The 21,910-nt window shown below is 44.6% G+C and overlaps 3 protein-coding genes across 7 annotated transcripts in view; 1 reads left to right on the top strand and 2 right to left on the bottom strand.

The window, feature by feature from the left end:
• Positions 1 to 4,135, bottom strand: part of MYH11 (myosin heavy chain 11) — a 54,266-nt gene extending 50,131 nt beyond the window's left edge. For all 3 annotated transcript variants that reach the window (XM_064725652.1, XM_064725651.1, XM_064725654.1), the window contains exon 1: positions 4,084 to 4,135. The gene's annotated coding sequence lies outside the window, so the exon portion shown is untranslated. The remainder of the gene's footprint in view (positions 1 to 4,083) is intronic.
• A 5,363-nt stretch (positions 4,136 to 9,498) lies between these two features.
• Positions 9,499 to 13,904, bottom strand: CEP20 (centrosomal protein 20). Of its 3 annotated transcripts, none has more exons than XM_064725824.1 (5): positions 13,762 to 13,904; positions 13,120 to 13,317; positions 12,431 to 12,515; positions 11,470 to 11,609; positions 9,499 to 9,933 (listed from the first exon to the last, which is right to left on the bottom strand). In XM_064725824.1, exons 1-5 carry the CDS (start codon positions 13,787 to 13,789, stop codon positions 9,857 to 9,859), a joined length of 528 nt encoding a protein of 175 aa, XP_064581894.1. In that variant the 5' UTR covers positions 13,790 to 13,904; the 3' UTR covers positions 9,499 to 9,856. The 3 variants fall into 3 exon arrangements, with proteins under 3 accessions (XP_064581894.1, XP_064581893.1, XP_064581895.1); XM_064725823.1 differs by having other exon boundaries at positions 11,470 to 11,612; XM_064725825.1 differs by lacking the exons at positions 9,499 to 9,933; positions 11,470 to 11,609 and having other exon boundaries at positions 12,427 to 12,515.
• Positions 13,905 to 17,000: 3,096 nt separating this feature from the next.
• ABCC1 (ATP binding cassette subfamily C member 1 (ABCC1 blood group)) overlaps positions 17,001 to 21,910 on the top strand; it is a 46,505-nt gene continuing 41,595 nt past the window's right edge. Inside the window, exon 1 of the mRNA XM_064725800.1 lies at positions 17,001 to 17,145. Coding sequence (XP_064581870.1) covers positions 17,098 to 17,145 — 48 coding nt within the window. The 5' untranslated portion in view covers positions 17,001 to 17,097. The remainder of the gene's footprint in view (positions 17,146 to 21,910) is intronic.

Here is a 21,910-nt window from a genome sequence, read left to right on the forward strand (position 1 = left end):
GGCTGCCAAGAGGGCTGGTAGAGCTGCACAGTTCCAATAATGGAGATGGTATTCTCTCCTGCTGAGCCCTCCAGCTGGCGGCTGCGGGGGGAAGCTGCTCACAGGGGAGCCATGGAAGCTCTGCCCGTCCCAGAGCTGCAGCTCACAGGGCTCAGGGAGCAGCAGGGGCTGCCCTGGCCTCTCCCACTGCTGTGGCAGCAGGCAAGGCATGTTCTCCACCCCACTGCCCCAGCAGCGTGGCAGGAACTGCTGCAGCAGTGGAGACAGGGATTTCAGCCCATCCCATGGCCAGGAGAGAGCTCCATGGCCATGCTGAAGCAGCAGAAAGGTTGGAGAGTGCTGCCTGAGGCTAAATGCCAGGTGACAGCACTTTTATATCAATAGGAATTAGGTACTGCTCTCAGAAACAGCAATAGTGAGACTGAACTGCAGAGCTGAGCTTCATGGGGTGAAATCCTGCTGTTCTGAGGCTGCTCACAGAGAATGATGATGGAAATCAAACTGCCAAATCATCCTGACCATCCACCTCAAAAACCCAACCATAGCTAAAACTCTTGGCCTGTTAGTGGGACATCCCAGAGGTTTGTCTGTTCTGTTGCCCAAGGACCAAGGAAAAGTTCCTCTCTTTATTACAGGCTAAGTTCAAAAGCATCTTCCACAGATTCTACCATGAAACTCAGAGCTGGTCTGAGTTTCATGCTAGAACATTTGACTTTGTTCTCCTACTTCTTCCTGTATGTACAGGTGCAGAAAATCTTAAATTCAATCTTTTTCAAAGCAAGATCCATTTGGAAGGTATATAAGGTGGAAAGAACTGCAGAACTTGGAAATACAGGTTCTTATTCCCTAGATCCAAACACTAGGATTAGTTTGAATATGGTAAGAATAGATCCCCTACAAGAACTAGTGAATAGACAGTCTGAACTGGATCCCAGAACTACTCTGAAACACAGTGAGGAGAAAACATGGATTTATGTGAAAAGAACTTTTCATGACTGAACCTCTGGAATCTAAGGATAAAGTTTTAGCAGCTTCTGACTATCACTGCAGAAAAAAAGGAAATGCAGTTATGAAATGTGGATTAATGGCTATTAATAATTGAATTTATTTATTAATGTGCACTATTCATTTTCATTATAAAGGAAAGTCTTCCTTCTGAATGAAAGGGGTAGAATATAAGCTCCACAAACTCAACTAAATTTGTCCTGGTGAGGACTAATGAACTGCTAATGAGATGCTGAAGGTGATTAATAATTGGCACTATATCTTCTGGTCCATCTCTGATCAAGACAGCACTGACTGATACTGGGAGTATGGGCCAAGGGGAGAGAATCCTTGCAGCTTGCTGAGAACATTCCCTGGGAAGGCACAATTGACCCTTTAGCCAGTTCCTGGGTTTCACCCATAGGGCTGGCTGAGAGAAATGGAGACCCCAGTCCATGTGCAAGAGGTGGTTGGAAGTTCTCATCCATTTAGCCCAAATCATGGACAAGAGTGTACACTTTATACCCGGAGGTGAGTTATCCCAAGGGTGGGAGGAGGAAAAGCAATCACAAAAATACCATTGATGTGAAGTTTCTTGCCTTAGAATTGTGCCAAATTACACCTAACCTGATCCATTTGTTGTACTTGTTGAACACACAAACACACACGGATGCTTCCACAGCTATTCCTCTGTCTGCTGTCCCACTATGGAGATATCTGCCTGACCTTCACTGTCCTTTCTCTTTCCATGTTAATGACAGAAGCTGAATGCTGTCTCTATAACTAGTTTGTCCTGAGTATATTATTTCAAGAATGAAATATAAATATTCCCAGGAAGTTCACTTTAATTAAAAGGTTATTGGCCAAGCAGAATTGCCTCCTGAGTCAGAGCTTGGAGGGACTGCTTTTCCCCTAAGGAAAAGATAAAGGGCACTTCTCCCTTCCTCTGCAGGATGTGCATGTCAATAAAAAGCCTTATCACATCTGTTCAGGGAATAATTATTGCAACAGAGGAACATAGAACCTATTATTTAAAAAAACAAAGTCCTGCTCTCAGGAGTAGTTTCTGATGGAAGAGTGTAGCAGTAACCTGCTCTTGACACAAACTGCATTTCTTGGGCTACAGTAATTCTTGCCTATGATCTTTTCAGTTTCCTTATCTTTTACTTTTCCAGTGCTTAACTGAATCATCCAACTGAGCACTGCTTGGAAAAAAAGATAATCAAAAGATAATCTAGGGGTGAATCCTAACCTTGTGACTTTCATTTAGGAACTGGAATTGCCCAGCACTGACAGCTTTATCATGAGCACTGCTATCAATCCCTCCTGGCCTTTCACCTTTTTTTTTGGTAATGCATTCTCCATATACTTCAATCAAATTCACTGTAAGTGCCTCATTTTATAATAAAATCATCTCACCTTTTAAATGTGATTTACTACATAACTCTGACTAAACACTTGATTAATTTTCTAATTTTCAAAAGAAATTGGCCCTAGTTATTGCCAGTGTTATAAACTGTAAAAATCAGAAAAGAAGAAGAAAAAAAAAAGGCTAGATTCCCTTTATCTGGAAAATACCAGCTATTTCAAATTCTTGTAATGTCATTCTATTAACTAAATAAAATTCTGTATATTGATTATAATTCGCAAATAATCCATAATTTTAACTGGATTTTGCACACGCTGGAAAGCTGTCTCTAGCTATTGCCTTCTCCTGACATTAACATACTTAAAAACCATCAGATTTGCAACTAATAAGTCTCTGTGATTTCCAGAGCATTGGGATCTCTGCATACATCCCCATGCTGCCTTTTATGGAGATGTTCTGCTCAATACTCCCCGTTCCACAAAAATGTAATGATAACAAATTCAAAACAAATACCTTTTAGGGACTAGTGTGTCAATTGCAAATGAGATAATAAAATTCATTGTTTACATCCAAGTGAACACGGCCAGGGCAGAATTGGGCACTAAACTGAAGTGACAATTTAATCAGAGCTTTGCTCTCGGCGGCTTCATCAGCTCAGCCCTGCCTGAGAGGCTGGAGGGAAGGGGGGACTTGGGGAGTTGAGCCAGTCAGTCCATCCACACAGTCCTGCTGCAAACTGCCTGCCAGGGCAAGGCTGGGAGTGAAGGACAAGGTGGGATTGTCTTTCAACAAGTGTAGTTTAGAAAAGGTTTTACTGATATGGATGTATGAGATAATGCAAAGCCTTCTGAATTCTCTTATATTGAAAATATCTCATCATGCTTCTTAATTATGCAAACATATATGCCTTTCACATAAATACCAGCATTTTTATAGGTGTGCATGCACTCAAACACACACACACGCACATATAGGTGAAAGAAGCCTGTGAACCTGTGGGATGGTGCTGAAGCTGCTTTCTGCACTGCCATCTACTGTCGCTTTAATTTACTAACGGGATTTTCTTAGAAGTTTGTTGCTTTATTTTCCATTTTAAAAAAAGGCATGTCACCTTTGAAATTAGTTCAATAAATTGTCGGATTAGTTTTGCTTCAAATTTGTTCGCAGCGTATCAAAAACATACATATGTAATGCTGAGGCATTTAAGTAAAAGTGATTCTAATTTTTAAGCATTTTTCCTCTTTAAAGAACAAGTTACTGATTATTTTATTTGGTTGCAATTTCTTTCAGCAGTGCTTTATTAGGACTGAGAGGTTAGGAACCTCAGCAGCTCAGGTTTTTCATTCCCAAATGCACAAGTGATGGTTACCTGCAGCAGCTGCCGGGACCACCTGCACTGCCCTGCGCCTTGTGGGCTCTTCTGCAGCCTTTCTGGTGTCTTTCAGGCTGGACCCAGCAATGGCAGTGCCAGCAGTGACCTGGGGCAGGCTAGAACACCTGTGCCCACTGTCAGCATGCACAGTCCCTATGCATTGCAAGCAGAACCCAAGCAGTAACACAACCCAGGACGAATCGCCCGAGCACATCTGAGAGGTCTGTTCCTATGCCCAGGTTAGTGCTCTGGATGTGTTTGCAGAGCAGAGTAAGAGTTAACTTGGCAGAATCCCCCTCCCAAAGCGTGTGAGCCCCCAGCCCTGTCCCCAGCAGGGACCTGGCCCCCTGGTACTCACAGGTGTCCAATGGGGGGAGCAGAGTGAGTTGCAGACACAGCCAGCAGCCGGGACAGCCCAGTCCTTGCTGCCTTTGCAGCCTCCCTATATAGAGGAGGAGAATCTTGTCAGTGGGGAGGGGCCCTGGAAACCACGTCCTGCTGGAAAATCCTTTTGGTACCTGGCTTGAAAAGTACAGCCTGAGCCAAGGAGCTCGGGGCCTAACCCTGGGCTGTGGCCCCTGCCCCAAACCACTTTTTAGGGAAGCAAGCTGGTTCTGGCTTTCAAAAAGATGTATGAAAGGGGTGCCCCTCAGTCACAAGTTCAGGGTTTCACCCTTTTCCCTGCTGTTTGACAAAGCAGATGGACCTTTAACTCCTTCCTGCCTTGGCAGTATCCCTGTCCCTCACGGCCCTGTGCCTAGAAGGGCAAAGGACAGGTCATGGCCTGTGTGGCACAGGATGTTTCCTACCCACTGTCAGTGTATTTTGTTGGAGCCAAGTCTCTGGGTTTAGGGGTTGCTTGGGCAAAGAGGGTTATTCCTAACACAGCAGGACTGTGGCTCTGGGTCTCTCTGTGTTTATGTGACATTTGGAGCCTGGGGCTGGTTTAAGCCTCCTTTGCCCCTGGGAAACGAGAGGGTTGTTTGCCACCTTCCCAGCAGATTTGCCAAAGTTTTTTTTGCAATCCAGTGTGCAGCTCAGTTCTTGAGAAAGACTGTAAATACTTGTTCATATTTAAGAAATACCTAGAAATACCTCCCTGTGCCCGTAAATGTAGAAGAGAAGTGGTGGAGAGCTGGGGGGGCACACACAGAACAGGGAGCAGCACCGTGTGCTGGCAGCAGGAGCAGGACAGGCTGCTGGGAGCCAGAGCTGCAGGGGTTAGGGACTGCTCTGGTCCTCATCAAACCTTCCTCACACCCCCCAAACCTTCAGTCCCAGCTGTCCCCCCTCCTTCCTCCCCTAGTAGCCAACAGCCTTGTGCAGTAGGACCTGTGGATGGAGATATCCCAAAAAGGGAAAGCTAGGATCCTCTAGGAATTCCCATGGACGTGCCAAATACAAAATACCGAAACAACCCCCTCTCAGCAACAGACTAAATATGGTGTATACCCAAAGGATCAGAGCACAGGCCTGAGTGAAATTATTTCTCTTAACATCAACAGCTCTGTCTTCTCTGGAAAATAAACCCTCCTGGGGAAGATGGATGGGGCTCATATTGGTCTCATCATCTTAAAAAATACCTGTGAGGGGAGGCTGGGCTGAAACCCTCTGCTGTCACTGGGTCAGGAACTTGCAGGTGTGATAGACCTGTAGCCCCTTCTAGTTCTGGCCAGAGGTGAAAAAATCTGGGCAAAGAGGAGAGAGGGAAAGAGCCCTGGGGTTTCTGCTCTGCAACATTTCAGAAATATCAGATGCAGGGTCAAGTTTATGCCTCAGCTGGAGAAGACCAGATTTGCCAGGGCAGTGACACAGTCCCAGAGGTCACAGACTGTCCTGCCAGAGGAAGGGTTGGTGTCTGCAGAGGTGTGGGGCTGCCACGGAGCCAGGCAGAGCCTTCCAGGACCCAGCAGCGCCATATCAGACCTGTGCATGTGTGACTCTGTTGGAGCAAAGCCAGGGAAATGATCACCACCACATAAATCCAAGGAACTTGTCCTTGTTGGCTGAATGAATGTTCCTCACAGGGCAGGGTAGTTCCCCCATCTTACTTTTTTCCCCTGCAGTTTCTTGATTGCAAACTTAGCTTTTAGTTAGAAACACAATGAAATGCAAGGGAATCCTCTGAAAAGTATGATCATTTTAACATTCATCAAAGTTATTCTAAGAAGTTCCTTTTAAACACATGCAGCTGTTTCACAAAAGCAGACACATTATAATAGTAGCTTAAAAAGGAGTGGAAATTATTCTGGCTGCTCTGCAAACCCCTGCACACGCAGGCTTGCTGCCCGAGGAGGGAGTTTAACAGCAGCACTGCTGGAGGGTGATATATGATGTGACATTAAACGGAGCTGGAAAGTCCAAAAAAATATTACTGCTTACTGCTGGGACTGAAAGAGTTGCACTGTCAAGCCATGTGGGGTAGGAATTGATGAGTATAAGCATGGCCTCCACCCTTCACTTAAAACTCATGTAAGAGAATACTAATCTGACAGCCTGCCTGGGGGTTCCTGAAAGTTGTGGTGTTTGCTTTAAACCAAACTTGCCTCTAAATGAAAACTGTGGATTTCATGATGAGAATGATGAGTTTGTTACAAGAAAATAAGCTTTGTTTAAACCCCCTTGATTTGTTTATTTATTTGTTTTAATTACTTTTCTAGAAAGAAATAAAGCATTAAGAAGCCTACCCTTAAATATCTCCTTACTGAATTTGCACTGTAAATATTGTACTTGGGGAAAAGAAAAGAGGACCCAAGAAGGAAAGAAGTGAACTTTTAGCTGCCTTACCATGATGTAACCTGAACACAAGAGGGGAAAAAAGAAAAGCACAGATGGTGATGTTAGTTTGTTAAATAAAGCATCAGGTAAGCAATTTTTGTTTTGTTTAAAAATGTTTTTACTCAAGTTTTACCAACCATATTTCTCCAAGATGACAATGTAATTAGAACAGGTAATTGTACTGGTGGATTATCCCCTGTGTCAAGCTGTGCCCTTGCAGCAGGAGGGACAGTCTGTGTCCCAGCCAGGACAATCAATCTTGAGAACAGCCCAATGAGGGAAAGCACTCACCAACTGCTTGGTGTTTGTGCTTCTCGCTGCTGCAGGTGTCAGGTGAAGTGTGCGAGGTGCACAGAGCAGGTCAGAATCAGCTGCTGCTGAAAGGGTGTGTTTGCAAGTGTGAACAAAGCTTTTGGGGTTTCTTTTCCTAAAGGTGATTACCCAGGGCTAATCAGTCCTCCGGAAAACTGATCCAGTGACACCGAGATCGGGAGCCTGACATGGGGGTGCTCAGGAAGGAAAATGTAACTGACTCCTCAGGGGGAGCTGATAAAGCTTCAAAAAATCTCCTCTGTGCAGGACAGAAACTAAAACCTCTCAAACAGCACGGCTGCCCTGCATTTGAGAGACACAGTTTGCTCTCCTACAAGGGGAGAGCAAAAATTTGGTCTTGAAGAATTTTTTATTTTTAAAACTTGTAGGTTAAGTTCTTCCAAAATGCTTTCCAGATCTGATATCCACACCAGACTTCACTGGCTCCTTGTCACCTTCACTTGTGATAATGTGCTGAGACAACAAACAGCCTCTTTTAATGGCATTCCCTCCATAACGCTCTTGGTTAATGTTCAATCTCCAACAAAACTCACAAATGCATTTTGCTGTTTAAAGACCCTAAACTTCTTTATGCTTGTATTTTTTTTTTTAATTTTCTGTTGTCAGTAGAAAGAATAAGGGCAGTTAATACAAGACATCCCAGGCTGCAATTATGCAACTTCTGAAATTAAGAAAATAATTTTTGTGTATGCTCACCTAGGTGGCAATTTCTTCTAAAACCTGAACCTGTGACTCTAGGCCTGCGAAATATTTTGATCTAAATATTGATCTCACCTTAAAAGTTTAAGGAATGCTAAGTGCATCCATGTGGGAAAGATTTGCAATTCCTCTTCACCCAGTAACAAGGCAGGCAGTGTGACATTCAGAGGATTTGCTGTATGTCAGCGTCTTGAAAGATACTCTCATATTTCATGTACTGACAAGATAAATGCTAGATGATTAATAATATTATTAGACCAGTGTATTTTCATAGACATATTTCAAAGCTTTGTTGTAAATAAACATCACTGGAAATACATTTTAATTTGCCTTTAGTTTGCTTGTACAATGATTATACTTTGAAACAAGAGATTGTTTCTAACCCCCAGATGTGGGCTGTGAGGGTATTGGAGAATTAGATGAAATTCAAGTTACACCCAGAGCAAACAGACCAAATTCACCCAGTGTCCAACACAGTGTCTACAATGGGTGAATCCCCAGAGAGAACAGTCCAAGGATTCCCTTTGTTTCAAATGTGTTTTGTCTCTGATTTCAGACATACATCTTCACCTCAAAGCTCAGTGAAGGATGCCCTTGTAGCAGCCTCTGCTTTCCTGACTGTGGAGAGAGAGGAGCCTGCTGAGCTGTGTGCCTGGGAAAGGGCAGGTACCAAACATCCTTTTGTCTTCTTCAGCCTGGGCAACTTTTTAAAATTTCTATCCCAAAAATGAATTTCCCAGGGAGCTCCATGGCACCTGGGCAGCATCTGAATGATCTATGGTGGGAAGACAGAAAGCAGAAGCAGTGGCTTTGCTTACACTGAAACATTTGCATAGCAGAGAAGGATTGAGCTTTTGTGTTTTCAGAGCCTTTCTTTACCCTTGAAAAGACAATTCAGAATCCAAATACACATAACAATTTGATCCATTGCTTCATGGAAAACACAGGTCTAGCACTGAACTTCCAGAAAATCAAAGGAAAAATTCAGGGATGGCTCTTCAGCCCAGCAGCTGAAGGTGACAGAGGTGTGAGCACAGAGCACACAGAGATTGCCTTGCCTGATCCAGTGGTCACTGCCACTGCTGCAGGGGACTTACAGACGGATTTGATTGAGGTTTATTTGCAAACACACGTCCTCCCCTCCTGGCAGCACTGCTGAGACACTCACACATCAGCCAAGGAGGAGCTGCCAGCACTGCCAGTCACACGGAGGAGATGAGCTCACTGCTGAGGCTTCAGATGGAACTGCAGCCTCTCTGCAATCCCACATCACAGTACGGGCTGCTGGGAGAAATAAAAAGTAGCCCTGCAATGCTAACTGGCTCAAATCAAGATAAAGGCAATATTTCACAGTGTGAATTCACAACTTGGGGTCCTTCACAAACTGCAGGTTCTTCTCCTCTCTTCCCCCCTCCACAGTACCATTTATCTAACAATAAAGGAGATTTATTTATACAAAACTCCTCTCAGTACCACTGGATATATTTAAAATTTATGCATTTTGGTAAAATGAGAAGAAAAAAAACCAGATATTATTTTTTATGTATTCCCGCAAGTTTGGCTTTTAAAATAAATTACCATTTCAAAACATGTAAATATCTCAGCTAAAAAAGAGTTCTGGGAATCAGTTATCTACTATCAAGTTTATTTTTAGCTTTGCCCAACTTAGAGTTTCATGCTGTTTGGGAAAAAACCCCAGAAGTTCCTTTGCCTCCCATATACCCAGTGTTACACTGCACAATTTATAGCAACTCCAGATGGAAAAAACTTACCCTTGTTTGTTTGCTGGAATGAAGATAAATATAGTCCCCATTTCTGGAGAACTAAAAACAACTATCACTCTAAATCACTTCAATTCTTCTATTAGAATTTCTTTTCCCTTACTTATCTGAAAGTTGCAGCTTCTTTTTAAAAAGAATGATTAAAATGTTTAGTTTGAACACTCTCAAAAGACCACACAGAATAAAATTGAAAAATTTTATTCAGAAACACAGGAAAAACACACAAAGATATAAATGTAAGAATTATAAGTTATTATATAAAAATTTATTGTATAAACTCAGTATATTCAGGTGCAATTCTGGACACAGGATTCACTAATGCGAGTTCCTATACAGTCTTCCTTCTATCAGCACTGGGGAAAGAGAGCTTTGCTAACATTTTTACATTGTCAGTAAGCATGACCTTGTCATCCTGTCTCATGAGAAGATGTTACAAGCTAAAATGGTCCCACTGGAGTTACTGGAGAAATGTATGCAATGAAGAATGTCCTAAATTAAATCTGGCAGACCTTGAAATGAGAAATTATAAAATGAAAGATATCATCTCTTTATGCTTTGTAAAATAAGAGGCTCTTCAATGCTCGTGCCAGCCATCCTTCCTGGTTCTGGAATTCTGTCTGAAAATGAAACACAGACAAAAATATTCTCATGATCTGGAGCTCCAAGGTCTCTTTTCTACTATTACCAACTTTGATGCACAGTATCATCATAGGGGATTTAGGAAATTTTACAGATTAATGTTCCCACGCAGCTGTAGGATATAAAAGCTTTGTATTACTGAGAGTAGATTTCAGACAATGTCCAACTCAGCTGTACGAATGAGGTAAAGAAACACCACATTTCACACCTTTGCTCAGGATCCCCAGCCTGCTGGGATACTCATACATCTAAATAAACAAGATAATTTCTAAAGTGAAAAGCAAGCTAGATGTTAAATAAGAGACTTGGCAGGTTGAGTTTCTAAATATGGAGCCTAATGAAAAGAGTAGGATAATTAGTATTTTAAACCCACTGCCTTTAGGTCTCTACTAACATACTCCACAAGCACATGCAGAAGTAATTTCAGAATATATCTACTTAAAGGTCCAAAGCCTTAAAAATTTATGTTTTTGTTTAGTTCTGAAAAAAGCAATGTGCTGTTGTGTCTCATGATTGATCCTGAGTTCTGTAACTAACAGTAACCAATTAAATCTCCATGTGAAGTTATATTGGAGTCAACAGGGCAGGGTGACGCTGCAGAGTCAGCAGAAACAAAAGTTATTTTAAAAACAATTCTCCTATACACTCAGTTTGTTTTAAAAATGAAGAATTTCTGATAGGAATAATTGTTTTCTAACAAAGAGGTAATTTATAGTAGTTTTGCAAAGGAAATTTTGTTTCTTCAGCCCCCTCTTCTGGCAGAAGAAAAACATCATTGTCTCAATGAATTAACTGTTTAAAAACTGTGAGTACTTCTCACCCTTTTTAGATATCAGTATATCTCAGGCTTTATACTTTTGAAATTTTTGGATACAAACCAAACAGTTCACAGTATTAACAGGAGAGTAATAAATCTGCACAGTAAAAAATGAAGCAATATGCCCAGCAGTCTCTTTGAAGGAAAAAGCTGGGCCAATCAACCTCTTCATTCTCTAGCTTAGGTGGTATTCATTGTAACCAGTCCAAAAGCAGACCAGAAAAGGCAAGTAAGATTTAGCAGCGTGTACTGTAGAGCAATGAACTTTGGGCTTAAGCTCTTGTGGCAAATAGGATCTGAATTATGTTCTCAGAAAAGGTTTATGGCCATGTAAAGAACTGACAGCTGAAGAGTTAAGAACTTTCTATAGAAATTGGGTTAGACCAGATAAGAAACAAAGATATGCCCACTGTTTAATACATTTTATTGAGATTTTTGGTTAAAATATTGTGTTGAATTCCCAGTATAGTGAAACTGTCTCTAGCTGACCCTTTTCAGGTTTGTAATAATATAAGGGAGCACAATTTGGCCAGCTGAACTTTTAGGGAAAAGGCATTTGGTGTCAGATGAAAGCACTCCTTGCACAGAGAAGGAGGCACACAGTGTCCAGCTGCATGGTTATGCTATTATAGACATATCCATGGTATAGGAAATCTGGTCACAGATAAAAGTTCTGCAAAAATAACATTGCACACACCTTTTTGATTTCTCTCAGCAAGTGGTTTGCCAAGGTTCTGCTTTGGATAATTCAGCAAGGATGCTTTTGGAAGGATATTCTGGGTACTTTCTTCTTTACCAGCATGTAAGAAATGAGAGAGAATTCCATACAGGAGAGGTCTGCTTAAGGGAGAAATTCAAAAGTAGTCTGTAAAGTCTATGAAATACTGAGCATTAAAAATACACCCTTCCCCCAGGACTTCTTAGATCTTAATATTTATAAAATATGTACATGTCTTTAATAACTTAAAACATATCCAGGTATCATTATATAAGTAAGCACAGACCTAAGCTCCCCCTGAGCACCAACACTGCCCGAAAAAGCTCAGACTAAGGGACACTTCCGACTGAACTTCAGCTCCCCCGGCAGGTGAAGAACTGGAGTGTGTTCAGCACAGATCCACATTCTCACCCATGCATCAGAAGGATCCACACGCTCACAACAGATCAGACTTTGGTGTGCCAGTCTACCATGGCACATCTCAAACCTGGCTCTTCCCAAGCACTGACAGGTTCAGACAGCACAAGCACAGAGAATGCTGAACGTGTCTGAACCTGCCTCAGCCTCAGGTCATTAATGCAGTTTCATTGCAGCACTCCGATTTTATATCTGATCTTTCTATTGCTCCACACAGCAACTCAGATATGCAAAGAGCAGATCTGCTTTCTGTAGACTGTACTGGTAAGAGAGTTGTGTTTTGGTGCACAAGGGCACTCTCTGGAGAATGCCACAGTGTTGGCAGAATGCAGTGTTAGTTTGGAGTATGCCTGAACACGGCCCCATGTTTGGCATCCTGAAGCTGAATCCAGCATTTGAGAACATGCGTGGGATCAGCTACATTTTAATTGGTGAGAACATCTATATCTGTTTTACAATTACACTAAAGAGAAAAATGTAGTGGCATACAGAATATAACTGTGATTCCAAAATTCCTCCTTACACTGATTTTCCGCTTGCATCTTCAACTATATTCAGCTCTTTGGCAAGAAATTGTCTATCCAAGGGCACTTCAGGCTGGCCGGATTCTGGAAAACAAAATCCCTGGATCTTAAGACTGGTAAGAAAAATGTCACCAATGAATAGAAGACTTGAAAAGATCATGAGAACACACACCTCTCTTTTAGACTATTAATAAGTAACAGTGTATTGTAATTCAGGGAACTCACTTAAGCATTAGCGATTCATACAGGTATAATTTACAATAGCACATTACAGTTTTTATCTTCACTCCTAAAGAATCTAAGAAAAATATTAAAGAAATTTTACAGTATAAAGATAAATTCATCAGGCAAACAACTCTTTCTCTAAACTACTACTCTCAAGCATGTCAAGAAATTTGAGTTTGCAGGCTGTTATCAAGTTTTCTTGCCTTTGCATCAACTACTGTGTCAAACAATTTACCTCAAGTGTAAAGGAGAGGAGAGTAAGTTTTCTTGAAAACGAATGGAGTGATTTGGCTAAATGCTGCAAGTAGAGCTGTGGAGAGGTTGGTTGTACCCCGTTAATTCCCAAGGGAAGACAAGATTATGCAGCTTGTCACACTTACTGATTCCATAATATCAATGGAATTATTTAACCAAACAATCACTGATTATTATTACAGCGATAAGACAAATTCATGGCCAATACCTGCCGTCAGAACAGATGCTGAGTATTTATACTTGTTGTACTCCAGGTATTCCCGAATGAGCTCATTGATCAGCAGGTTCTCCCGGGACAGCGTGGGCCGCGGCTCGCTCTGGTCATCCAGGGCATTGAACACCTCAGCTCTGATCCTCGCTTTGATTTGGGCAAGAGCTCCTCTTTTTTCCAGTGTGTCCTTTAGAACTACCACCATAAAAAGGCGTGTTAATTTAAAGCCAAACGCATTCAAGGAGCAGCAGCAGCATTAATTAGCCCCGATACAAACAGAGCTCTGGCGTGTGCCAGCGCCACAGCGATAAGGTATCGGCACCTGCGCACGTGCCAGGACCCACCAGCCAGGCACGTCCCAGATAAAATTCAGCCTTCAGAAAAGTCACAAATACAGTTTTTTATTTTTTTAGTCGCAAGCATACATTCTGGCAACTTAAGAAACAGGATGTTACTGCACCAATACTGAAATATACGGAAATATACAGCCCGCAGTACATGACGGGGAGGCGGCGCCAAGGGACGGGGGCCCCCATGAGCGCCCGCGGCAGCTCTGAGACCCATCCGGGTGGCCGCGAAAGGCCGATCCACGCTCCTGCCCTCCCGGCGGCCCGAGACATCCCCGACCCCGGCCCCGACCTGCTTTGAGCTCCGCCACCGTCGCCATGGCCGCCGGCACCCGAATGGCGCCGTGCGCACTGCGCAGGCGCGGAGCCGGGCGGCGGGAGCTCCCTGAGGGAGCAGCGCGGGGCCGAGAGATCACTGAGGGGACACAGCGGGGCCGGGCGCAGGCGGCAGGGGTTCCCTGAGGGAACAGAGCGGGGCCGAGTGCCGGTAGCGCCCTGAGGGGACAGCACGGGACCGGGAGCTCCCTGACGGGACAGCGCAGCTCCCGTCCGGCCCCTCAGGGAGCGGAGCCCCGGGGGATCCCTCTGCTGCCAGCGGCCCCCGGGCCGGGTCGTGCCGGGATAGAATAACCAGCATCAGCAGCGCCTCCGTGCTACCCGTGGAGCTACCGCTCGGTGTCTCCTGCTGTCCAGCCCCGTCAGCTGGGCGGAGTGTCAGGGGTGCCACGCTTTCTCCTTCTGTAATTTCAGAGGTTGGCAAAAATCGGGGAAGGAAGCATGGAAAATGAGCGAGAATTTCTTCCATGTGTGCAGCGGGGGAGTTCTGCACGGAGGCCTAGACAGATGTACTGTTGATTAAAAGGACTCGCCAAAGCTGAGCTTCTAATGAGAAGGACTTGCCAAAATGTAACTGTATACGGGGTGTTTTGCAAGCCTGAGGATCCCTGGCGTGACTGGAGGCTTGTGTGTGTGCTCCGTGTTGCTGGGATGAGTCAAGAGTGTTTATTCTGTCAATGCATGAAGTATTTCCCAAAGGAAATGCAGCCGGGGTGGGTGAACAAACTGGATTTGCTATTGTCTGCTGGGGCTTGAAGGAAAATGTGAGTTGTCTTAGGCAGTAAAGGCTAAGACAAGGCTTATGTCTGGGAGTTGGGGAGTTTGTTAGGATTGTTTTGTTTTGTTTGTTTTTACATTTCCTCTCAAAGCAAATATTTATATGACAGTCTTCCAAAGCCTCTCTGGTAGACGTCAATAAATAAAATTTAGGAAAATCAGAAGTGGTGGTGAAGTCATTGTGTTTCCTTAGCCCACCAGTCGCTGGCAGTGAGTCAGAGCAGTGCTTGCCCCATGGCCACCCTGAGCCTGCTGCCCGGATCCCCAGGGTGACTCCAGGGACAAACAGCTTTAATGTTACAACATGTTTAATGTTACGGCATTTTCAGTCTAAACATGTTTCTCTGCATCCTTCCAAACTTCTCCATGACCTTATGAGTCACTCTTGATCACACCTGATTTCCCGTTAATAAAGAGTTGCAATTTTCCACACTGCTTCAGTTTTGTGTGCTGCTTCAATTTGTATTCTACCAAAAAAATAATACAGAATTTTGTGTAGTTCTTTTTTCTGCTTACAAGGGAATCTCCCTTTTAGACAAGATTTCAGTTTCTATTTGTTGTATTAATCTGTGTGTTAAAAGATGCTGTTTACAACAATGGTTTGTGAAATCCACGTTCAGTGACTTTCTGGTACTCTGAGATTTGATTCCGTATTTCTGCAAGTTTGGCCTCATGTCAGCTCTAGTTTTTCTCCTCCACAAAAAATATTTTGGATCTGTTACATTTTTCTTCTGAACTCTTTGGCTTCCTCTCACATTAATTATTTACTCTGTATTTTCACTGTGTTTTGGTATACAAGGAAATAGAATTAATTAGAAGAGAACTAGTTTGATGTGGAAATCCAAGAATAATTTTTTGAGGAGAAACATCATTGACGTGAAGCATGGCAGTTGTGACATTGGGACAGTCTGGGGCTGAAAGAAAAGTATTTGGAATGTGAAACTTAAATTTTGTTAGTTTTTTAACTTACAGTAAACATGTGGGTAAAAAATGTATCTTTCTAGACACTCCTCACTTCATGCTTATTTACTTTTGGATATAAAAATAAAGGGAATCATACTTGAACATTTAGCTGTTCTCTTGCAATACAAAAGATTTTAACATTATGAATTAAGGTATGGGTTAAACTGACAAACTCGTAGGAGTTCTGGCACCCAGTGTGTGGTTTGATCTTTCTGTGAAGATTCTGCTCCGTTCATCAGGGCAGACGGGAGCTGGGCGGGCTGGACTCAGCTGCTGCTGCTCTTCGACCTGACACCCTGAGAATGCCGGATCCAGGGGGACAGAGCAGAAATATTGCAGCCAGATGGACAATCTGGCCACCACTAGCGCAGCTCTGAAACTGCAGCTCTGCAAGGGCAGGTGAATAAAGAAGCAGCCTGTGATATAGTTTTGTGTGTGCGATTCTGCTTTCAAGTTACACATTAAACAAACAAGACCTGTCTCTTTTTAACAATTTTGTCTGTTATCGTGATTGCTGTGGATGGACAAGAGCATTTTAAATTGAGGTTTGTGTGATTGAAGATTTCAGATATTACTGAAGAGTACTATGTAACCACCCTGCTATTTCCTGCAGCATGTAATGCCATTCCTACATATGTACCTCCATACTCTAGCTGGGCTATTCTGGTACAGTAGTCAGGCGAGCTGACTGCGGATGTAACTGGTGCATTTTAAATAGGATGTGAAGACACCGTGAGACACAACCCAATGCAACCACAGGGCTGTGCAGTCAGCTCAACTACTGCGTATTTTGATGCAAACCTGGTTGTGGATGAAGTTGTTTTGGTTCTGTTCGTGCTAGTCAACTTGAACTAGTCAAGGGCATTGAAACCAGTACAGCTGGTTCACGCTGAGAAGTGAGCTATTTGAAGGTGAGCTTAGGCTTTCCCTGGGGCGTTCCCCATGGGCCCTGCGGGGCCCGGGTGCCAGCGGGGCATTGCGGTGCCTCTCCCCGGGGGACACGTGGGGACCCTGTTCCCAGGGGCCGGAGCAGCGCCTCGGAGAGGGCGATACCGTCATGCCCACCGCTGGCTCCGGCCCAGCCCGGCGGGCAGGTGCGGATGCGAGGCACAGGGCCCTGGAGGCTGCTGGGGCAGCAGACCCGGGCAGGCGGGCGAACCCACGGTGCTCCCCAGGGGCAGCGATTCCGCCCCGCTGCCGCGGGGCATTTCTGCGTTGGACAAAGGCACGCGTCGGGCTCCGGCCGAGGCTCCCGGGCCCGACGCCCACCCTGATGCGGAGGCGTTGGTGACCCCGCGGGCCGCGCCCAGGCCGGCGTAGCGGGCGCACCCGCGGTGCCGCACGCGGCGCTGACCGGCCGGCCCTGCCCGCCCAGGCGGGGCCGCGCAGCGCGGGCGGCGGCGGCGGCCGGGGCTCGGCATCCCCGTGACGCGGAGCCAATCAGGGCCCCGAGCTGCCGGTGCCGGCCCGGCCCCGCCCGCCGCCGCTCGGCCGGAGAGCTGAGGACGGGAAAGCTCTGCCGCGGGAACCCGCGGTTGCCTCGCCGCGCTCCATGGGGATCGAGAGCTTCTGCAGCGCGGACGCTTCCGAGCCCTTTTGGGTGAGCGGTGCCATGGGGCCGGGTGCGGCTTGGCTCGGCGGTGGCGGCTGCCGGTGTCGGCACGGAGGGATGGCGGGGAGCCGGGTGGGGCTTGGGTGGTGACGGAGCCCGAGGGGCTGCGCCCGGCAGCGGGGGAGCGGGAGCCGGCGGTGCAGGCGCTCTCCGGCAGAGCGCGGGTGCTGCGGTGCGCCCCGGCTGTGCGGGGTGTGTTGCTCCGGCGCGGAGCGGCCGCGGGCCGGCGGGGCCGGGCTGGGCCGGGCCGTGCTGTGCCGGCCGCTCGTGGTCTCCGCCTGGGCGCGGTGTCCCCACGGCCGGGTCGCGGAGCGGGCGCGCCTCGTGTGCGGGGCTTCCGGCGGGGAGATGCTTGGAGGGGAACTGGCCAGGGGGTGCCTGCCCGGCGCTGGGAACGAGCTCCGAGTGCCGGGACAGGGCTCTGCCCACGCGTTTGGCCGCTCGCTGCGTTCCTCGGGGCGTGCGGGTAACAACAGTAACGGTGTCTGACGGCCGGCCGCACTTGAGAGCGGCTGGAGGAGGCCACGGAGCAGCGCTTCCAGCAGTTCTATCGCACCTTTTACAGCAGTATTTTGGCTCTTCTTTAGCGAAGAGTGGTGAGCGCAGGTGCTGTGCTGTGCGTGACCTGGGCACAGGTGAGCGGTGCGGGCACGTTGCGGTGGCTCTCGCTCAGCTGAGACTCGGGTTCCTGTGCGGGGACACGCCGGTCCTGGAGCAGCACCGGAGGGAAAATTCATCGCAGGAGCAAACTGGTTGTGTGTAGAAGGAGGTTGCGTGGAGGAAGGAAAGAGCTGGAAGTTAGGAAAATAAATCCGGAGTGAGAGCTACTGAAGTCAACATAAGAACTACTTGTGTAGTCATCAGATGTTTGCCAGAGAGTTTTGAGCTATTGAGTTGCCTTAGTAGTGAAAAAATAAACAGAATCAGATGTCTCAATAAATACCATTGTACTATTTATCTCAAGAACAATTAGGATATTACTGAGTACATATCATCATATTAAAATCATCATGACTAAGATAATTAGTTTTTTCCAGCTGATCAAAAGTGACTCTGCTAACTTGCTTTTATATTGCTTATACTAATATCTCTTTTCTGCTATTTCTCAGGTTTCTCAGAACTGCCTTAATTATGAGTTGTCATTATACATATTTTTTTTCTCTTCCCTAGAATGAGACTTTTCATTTGAAGGGCTTAGGAGAATGCATGTTTCAGAATGAGTTTATGGAGAAATTGACTGGAGAGAGTAGTAGGATTGTGACAAAGAGCTGCCAGCTCATTCTTTGAGCTGTGAAATTGTAACATCAGGTAGGCACAAGAGAAGTTGTGCCACACATAGGAAGTTGGAAGCAACCAGTTTATATAGGATTTTTCACAGCAGATTCTTTTATTATTAAAACTGTTCTCATGTGTATTATAGCCATTTCTGGTATTTTTGTAAAAAACTACTCCGTACATTTTTTTCCACTAATTGCATTGATTCACGGTGTTTGGGATTTGACATCCTTCTCCAAATCACATGGAGTCTGCCTTTCATTTCTTGCAGCTAAAGATCCTGTGGGTGTGGTTGTTTGATTTCTGGGCTCTTCTGATTCTGCAGAAGAATAATTGTGCATTTGAGTGAGGGTTAGATGTGCCTGGAAAAAACTTCTTCATGCTGACCTTGTCTTCACAAGTAACACTCTGTTTCCTCTTTGTTGCATCATTCCCAGTAGGGGAGAGTAGAAATGTCAGTTTGGGTGCCTTTGGGTACTCTGGCTGCTGCTTTTTCTGACATTTCCATTATTGCTGCTCTTTAAAGCTGAAGCTGTAGTGGATTTTCAGAAATTGTCTATGTATATGCAGAGTTTACTGGGCTTTTAGGTATGTCCTGTGGTTGAGCTGCTGTTCTTCCTGGCTTCTGAACAGCACTCTTGTGCTTCTCAGAGCTGGGTGATAGCTGGATACACAGTGGCTCATGTTAGTGCATTCTTGTGGTGGCTGCATCAGCTGTTTTGGTCCTGGAGCCTTCTGGTGGAGCTGAGGGATTTGTGGCAAACTCTGCTTCAAGGAGATGATGTGTTTTCTGTCAAAGGTGATCCTGAGTTGAGGGCAGGTCAGTTTTAAATTGTGGGGGAGACTGTGGCTGAAAGGACCTAATGGACCCTTAAAACTGTGTGCTAATCTTCTTAGGCTTTGCTGGCCAGGATTTTTCTTGTTTGCACGCCCAAGGAATGTTATTGTTGAAAGTTCTTGTCTGAGAATTAAACAGATTGGTTTTATTTAATACTTACTCTGCAAGGTCAGGAACCCAAGGAAGACTGCCATCTTCATGATGTTTTTTCCTTTCTCACTGTCTCACCTCTGTGGCCCTACTTGTTGCAACACAGCAACAAGTTGTCCTGGGATTCCTGTTGGGAAGGATGGGTACTAACAAATCTTGAAGCTACTGCTTAACTCTAATTGCAGTTCTGCTGTTTCTAAGACCTACCTTTTACAACTTTCCCAAAGCCTTCTGAATTTAAGGATTCCCACACTACTCAGTGTGTTAACTTGCAATCAGATTTTACTGTATATAGTTCTTTTATAGAACTTTACTGCATCTTGCTTCCTTTAGACTCCCTTTTTGGACAAGTACAGTTAATCCTTGCTCGCTCTACCATCACTGAGTGTCTTGGAATGAGTATTCCATCCATCATATAAAGAAAGGTACAGCTGTGCAAGATGAAGTTACTCTTTACTGATAGTTGTTGATGGCAATAAAAGCTTGAAAAAAGTAGTGCACTACTAGCATTCCAGTTCAGTGAATTTAAGGGCCCGTTCAAGCTGTAAAACTTTGTGACCTGACACACTGAGATAGCTTTGGCTGGAGTATCAGTGCTGTCTGAGCACAGCCTACCTTGTTTCAATAGCAGCACACAGAGAGGCAGAGGTGAAGCCAGGTGAGGAGCACTGGTTCCAGGTAAGCAGGATAAATGTAGAACTCACTGTACACTCTGGCCTCCTGACCTGCCTGTCTGGAGATAGCAGCACATGCATCGTCTCAGTGCATGTGCATTTTGAAATAATCTGCTGGTTTTTCTTTGAATAAAATCTTGGTTTCAGTTTTTTTCAGAGCTTTTAAACTCTGTGGTATCATGCTTAGAGAAGTCTTTTCATGTTTGAAATTGCTAAAGGAAGAGGTTAACAGTTTTTTGTGATACTTTGGGATTTCAAAGCTCACAGTAGGGTTTTATGAAAAAGAAGTGTGAAATATGCATCTGAAACTTTAGAGTTTCTTGCTAATGCTTAAGGGATTGTGACATAAATGGTTTATATACATATAAGTTCCTATCGTGTTGTTCACAGGCAGACATTTTGTTTTTTAAAGTTAATTTCAATAGAAGTTCTTAATTTCAGTTTTTTTCCAGTTTTTTAGTTGGGCTTTTTGTTGTTGAGAAATGATTGAAAGTGAGTCATTGCATTCACTCCTAGGAGAAAAGCAAGTTTTGAGATTCTCTGTTTTGTTTTGAAAATCCTGTAATGATTCGAGCTGTAAACCCTGGCCTATTTCTTCCCTGTTTGTTCAGAAGCTTTTGTGAAGCTTCTTCACTGTTAGTAAAGAAGTGGTATCCACACACTGTGCCAGGTTTAGCTCTTTTTGTGTGAAAACAAACTACAGAAGAACAGACTGGGTGAGTGAAGGTGAGGCAGAGCCTCATACACAAAATCCAGGGACCAGCCTGGAATGGGCTTTGCTTCCTTTGCCATTGTGCAGAGTTCTGGCTGAGGCTTTTGGGCATGTTTGTCTGCCTAAATCAATGTATTTTCTTAGTGTTTGTCAAAGAGGTTTTGTATTTGGTTGACATTGTTGTAGTGGGAGAGATCCGTAATGCAGCTCGATAGACTTTTAATAAGAAAAGAAAAGTATTAATATTCTTTAATGCATTGCAATTATTAACTGACATTTGTGAAGTGATACTGTGTGACACAAACACCTGCTGTGCTTATGTTATTTATGAAGACACTGGCAGTTTTACCAAAATAGACATCTGAATAAAAACCAGCCTTCTTATGTAAGGAGCAATTTCATGAAGTTCTGAAGATCCGTGGCTGTCACACATCAGATAGGCAGTAAATTGGCACAGCTCTCAGAGCCCCGCAGCTCTTTGCTCTGCAAGATATGTCTTTAGTGCTTTTCAGTGTTTGTGGCAAGCTGGGAGGGACTTGGAGGTGCTGTGGGAGGGTCCTGGGTGAGCCTGATAAAAGCCATGAGTTTGGTCTCTGCTGAAGAGTGTGCAGGTCACGAAATGCTTGTATTCACTGACACAGGAAGGTCATATGTGCACAGCATTTGGAACAGAGGAGGAGCAGAGTGATAAACAAGGAAGCCTTTACACAAAATGGTGCTTTATGTGATTAACAGCACATTGCATGATTCTCATGCCTTGGCTGTTGTGTTTTTTAGCAATGAAAGCCAGAGGCTTATTTGTCAGCTTTCTTCCATTTATAAACAAGGGTGCATAGAAATGTGCATAGAAAAATTAAACTTAGATTAGAAATGAAACTGATATCCCTTGATCCAGAATAGATCAATTTAAAGGAAAACCAGGGAAATTAAGCCTGATAATCTGTTGTTGATGGGGATTTTCTGAACAGATCACCTGCCTTTCTACAGCTGGCAATTCAGAATTGCTCAGAAATGTTAAATGAGGGAAAAAAGGTGGCAAAATGCCTGAGTGACTTGTGCCATTTCATGCAATCACAATGCAGTTTACATTGAACACTGAGCTAT

The sequence above is a fragment of the Zonotrichia leucophrys genome, chromosome 14, assembly GCF_028769735.1.
Source record: "Zonotrichia leucophrys gambelii isolate GWCS_2022_RI chromosome 14, RI_Zleu_2.0, whole genome shotgun sequence".
Lineage (NCBI taxonomy): Eukaryota > Metazoa > Chordata > Aves > Passeriformes > Passerellidae > Zonotrichia > Zonotrichia leucophrys.

Bases quoted from the DNA above. Each gene is read 5' to 3' on its own strand.
- CEP20 (XM_064725823.1), bottom strand. From the start codon at position 13,789: ATGGCGACGGTGGCGGAGCTCAAAGCAG. The intron at 13,318-13,761 runs GTCGGGGCCGGG...TTATGGTGGTAG, and splicing joins GGTGGCGGAGCTCAAAGCAG to TTCTAAAGGACACACTGGAA. The intron at 11,613-12,430 runs GTAAGGAGGAAT...TTCTCCCTTAAG, and splicing joins GATGCAAGCGGAAAATCAGT to CAGACCTCTCCTGTATGGAA.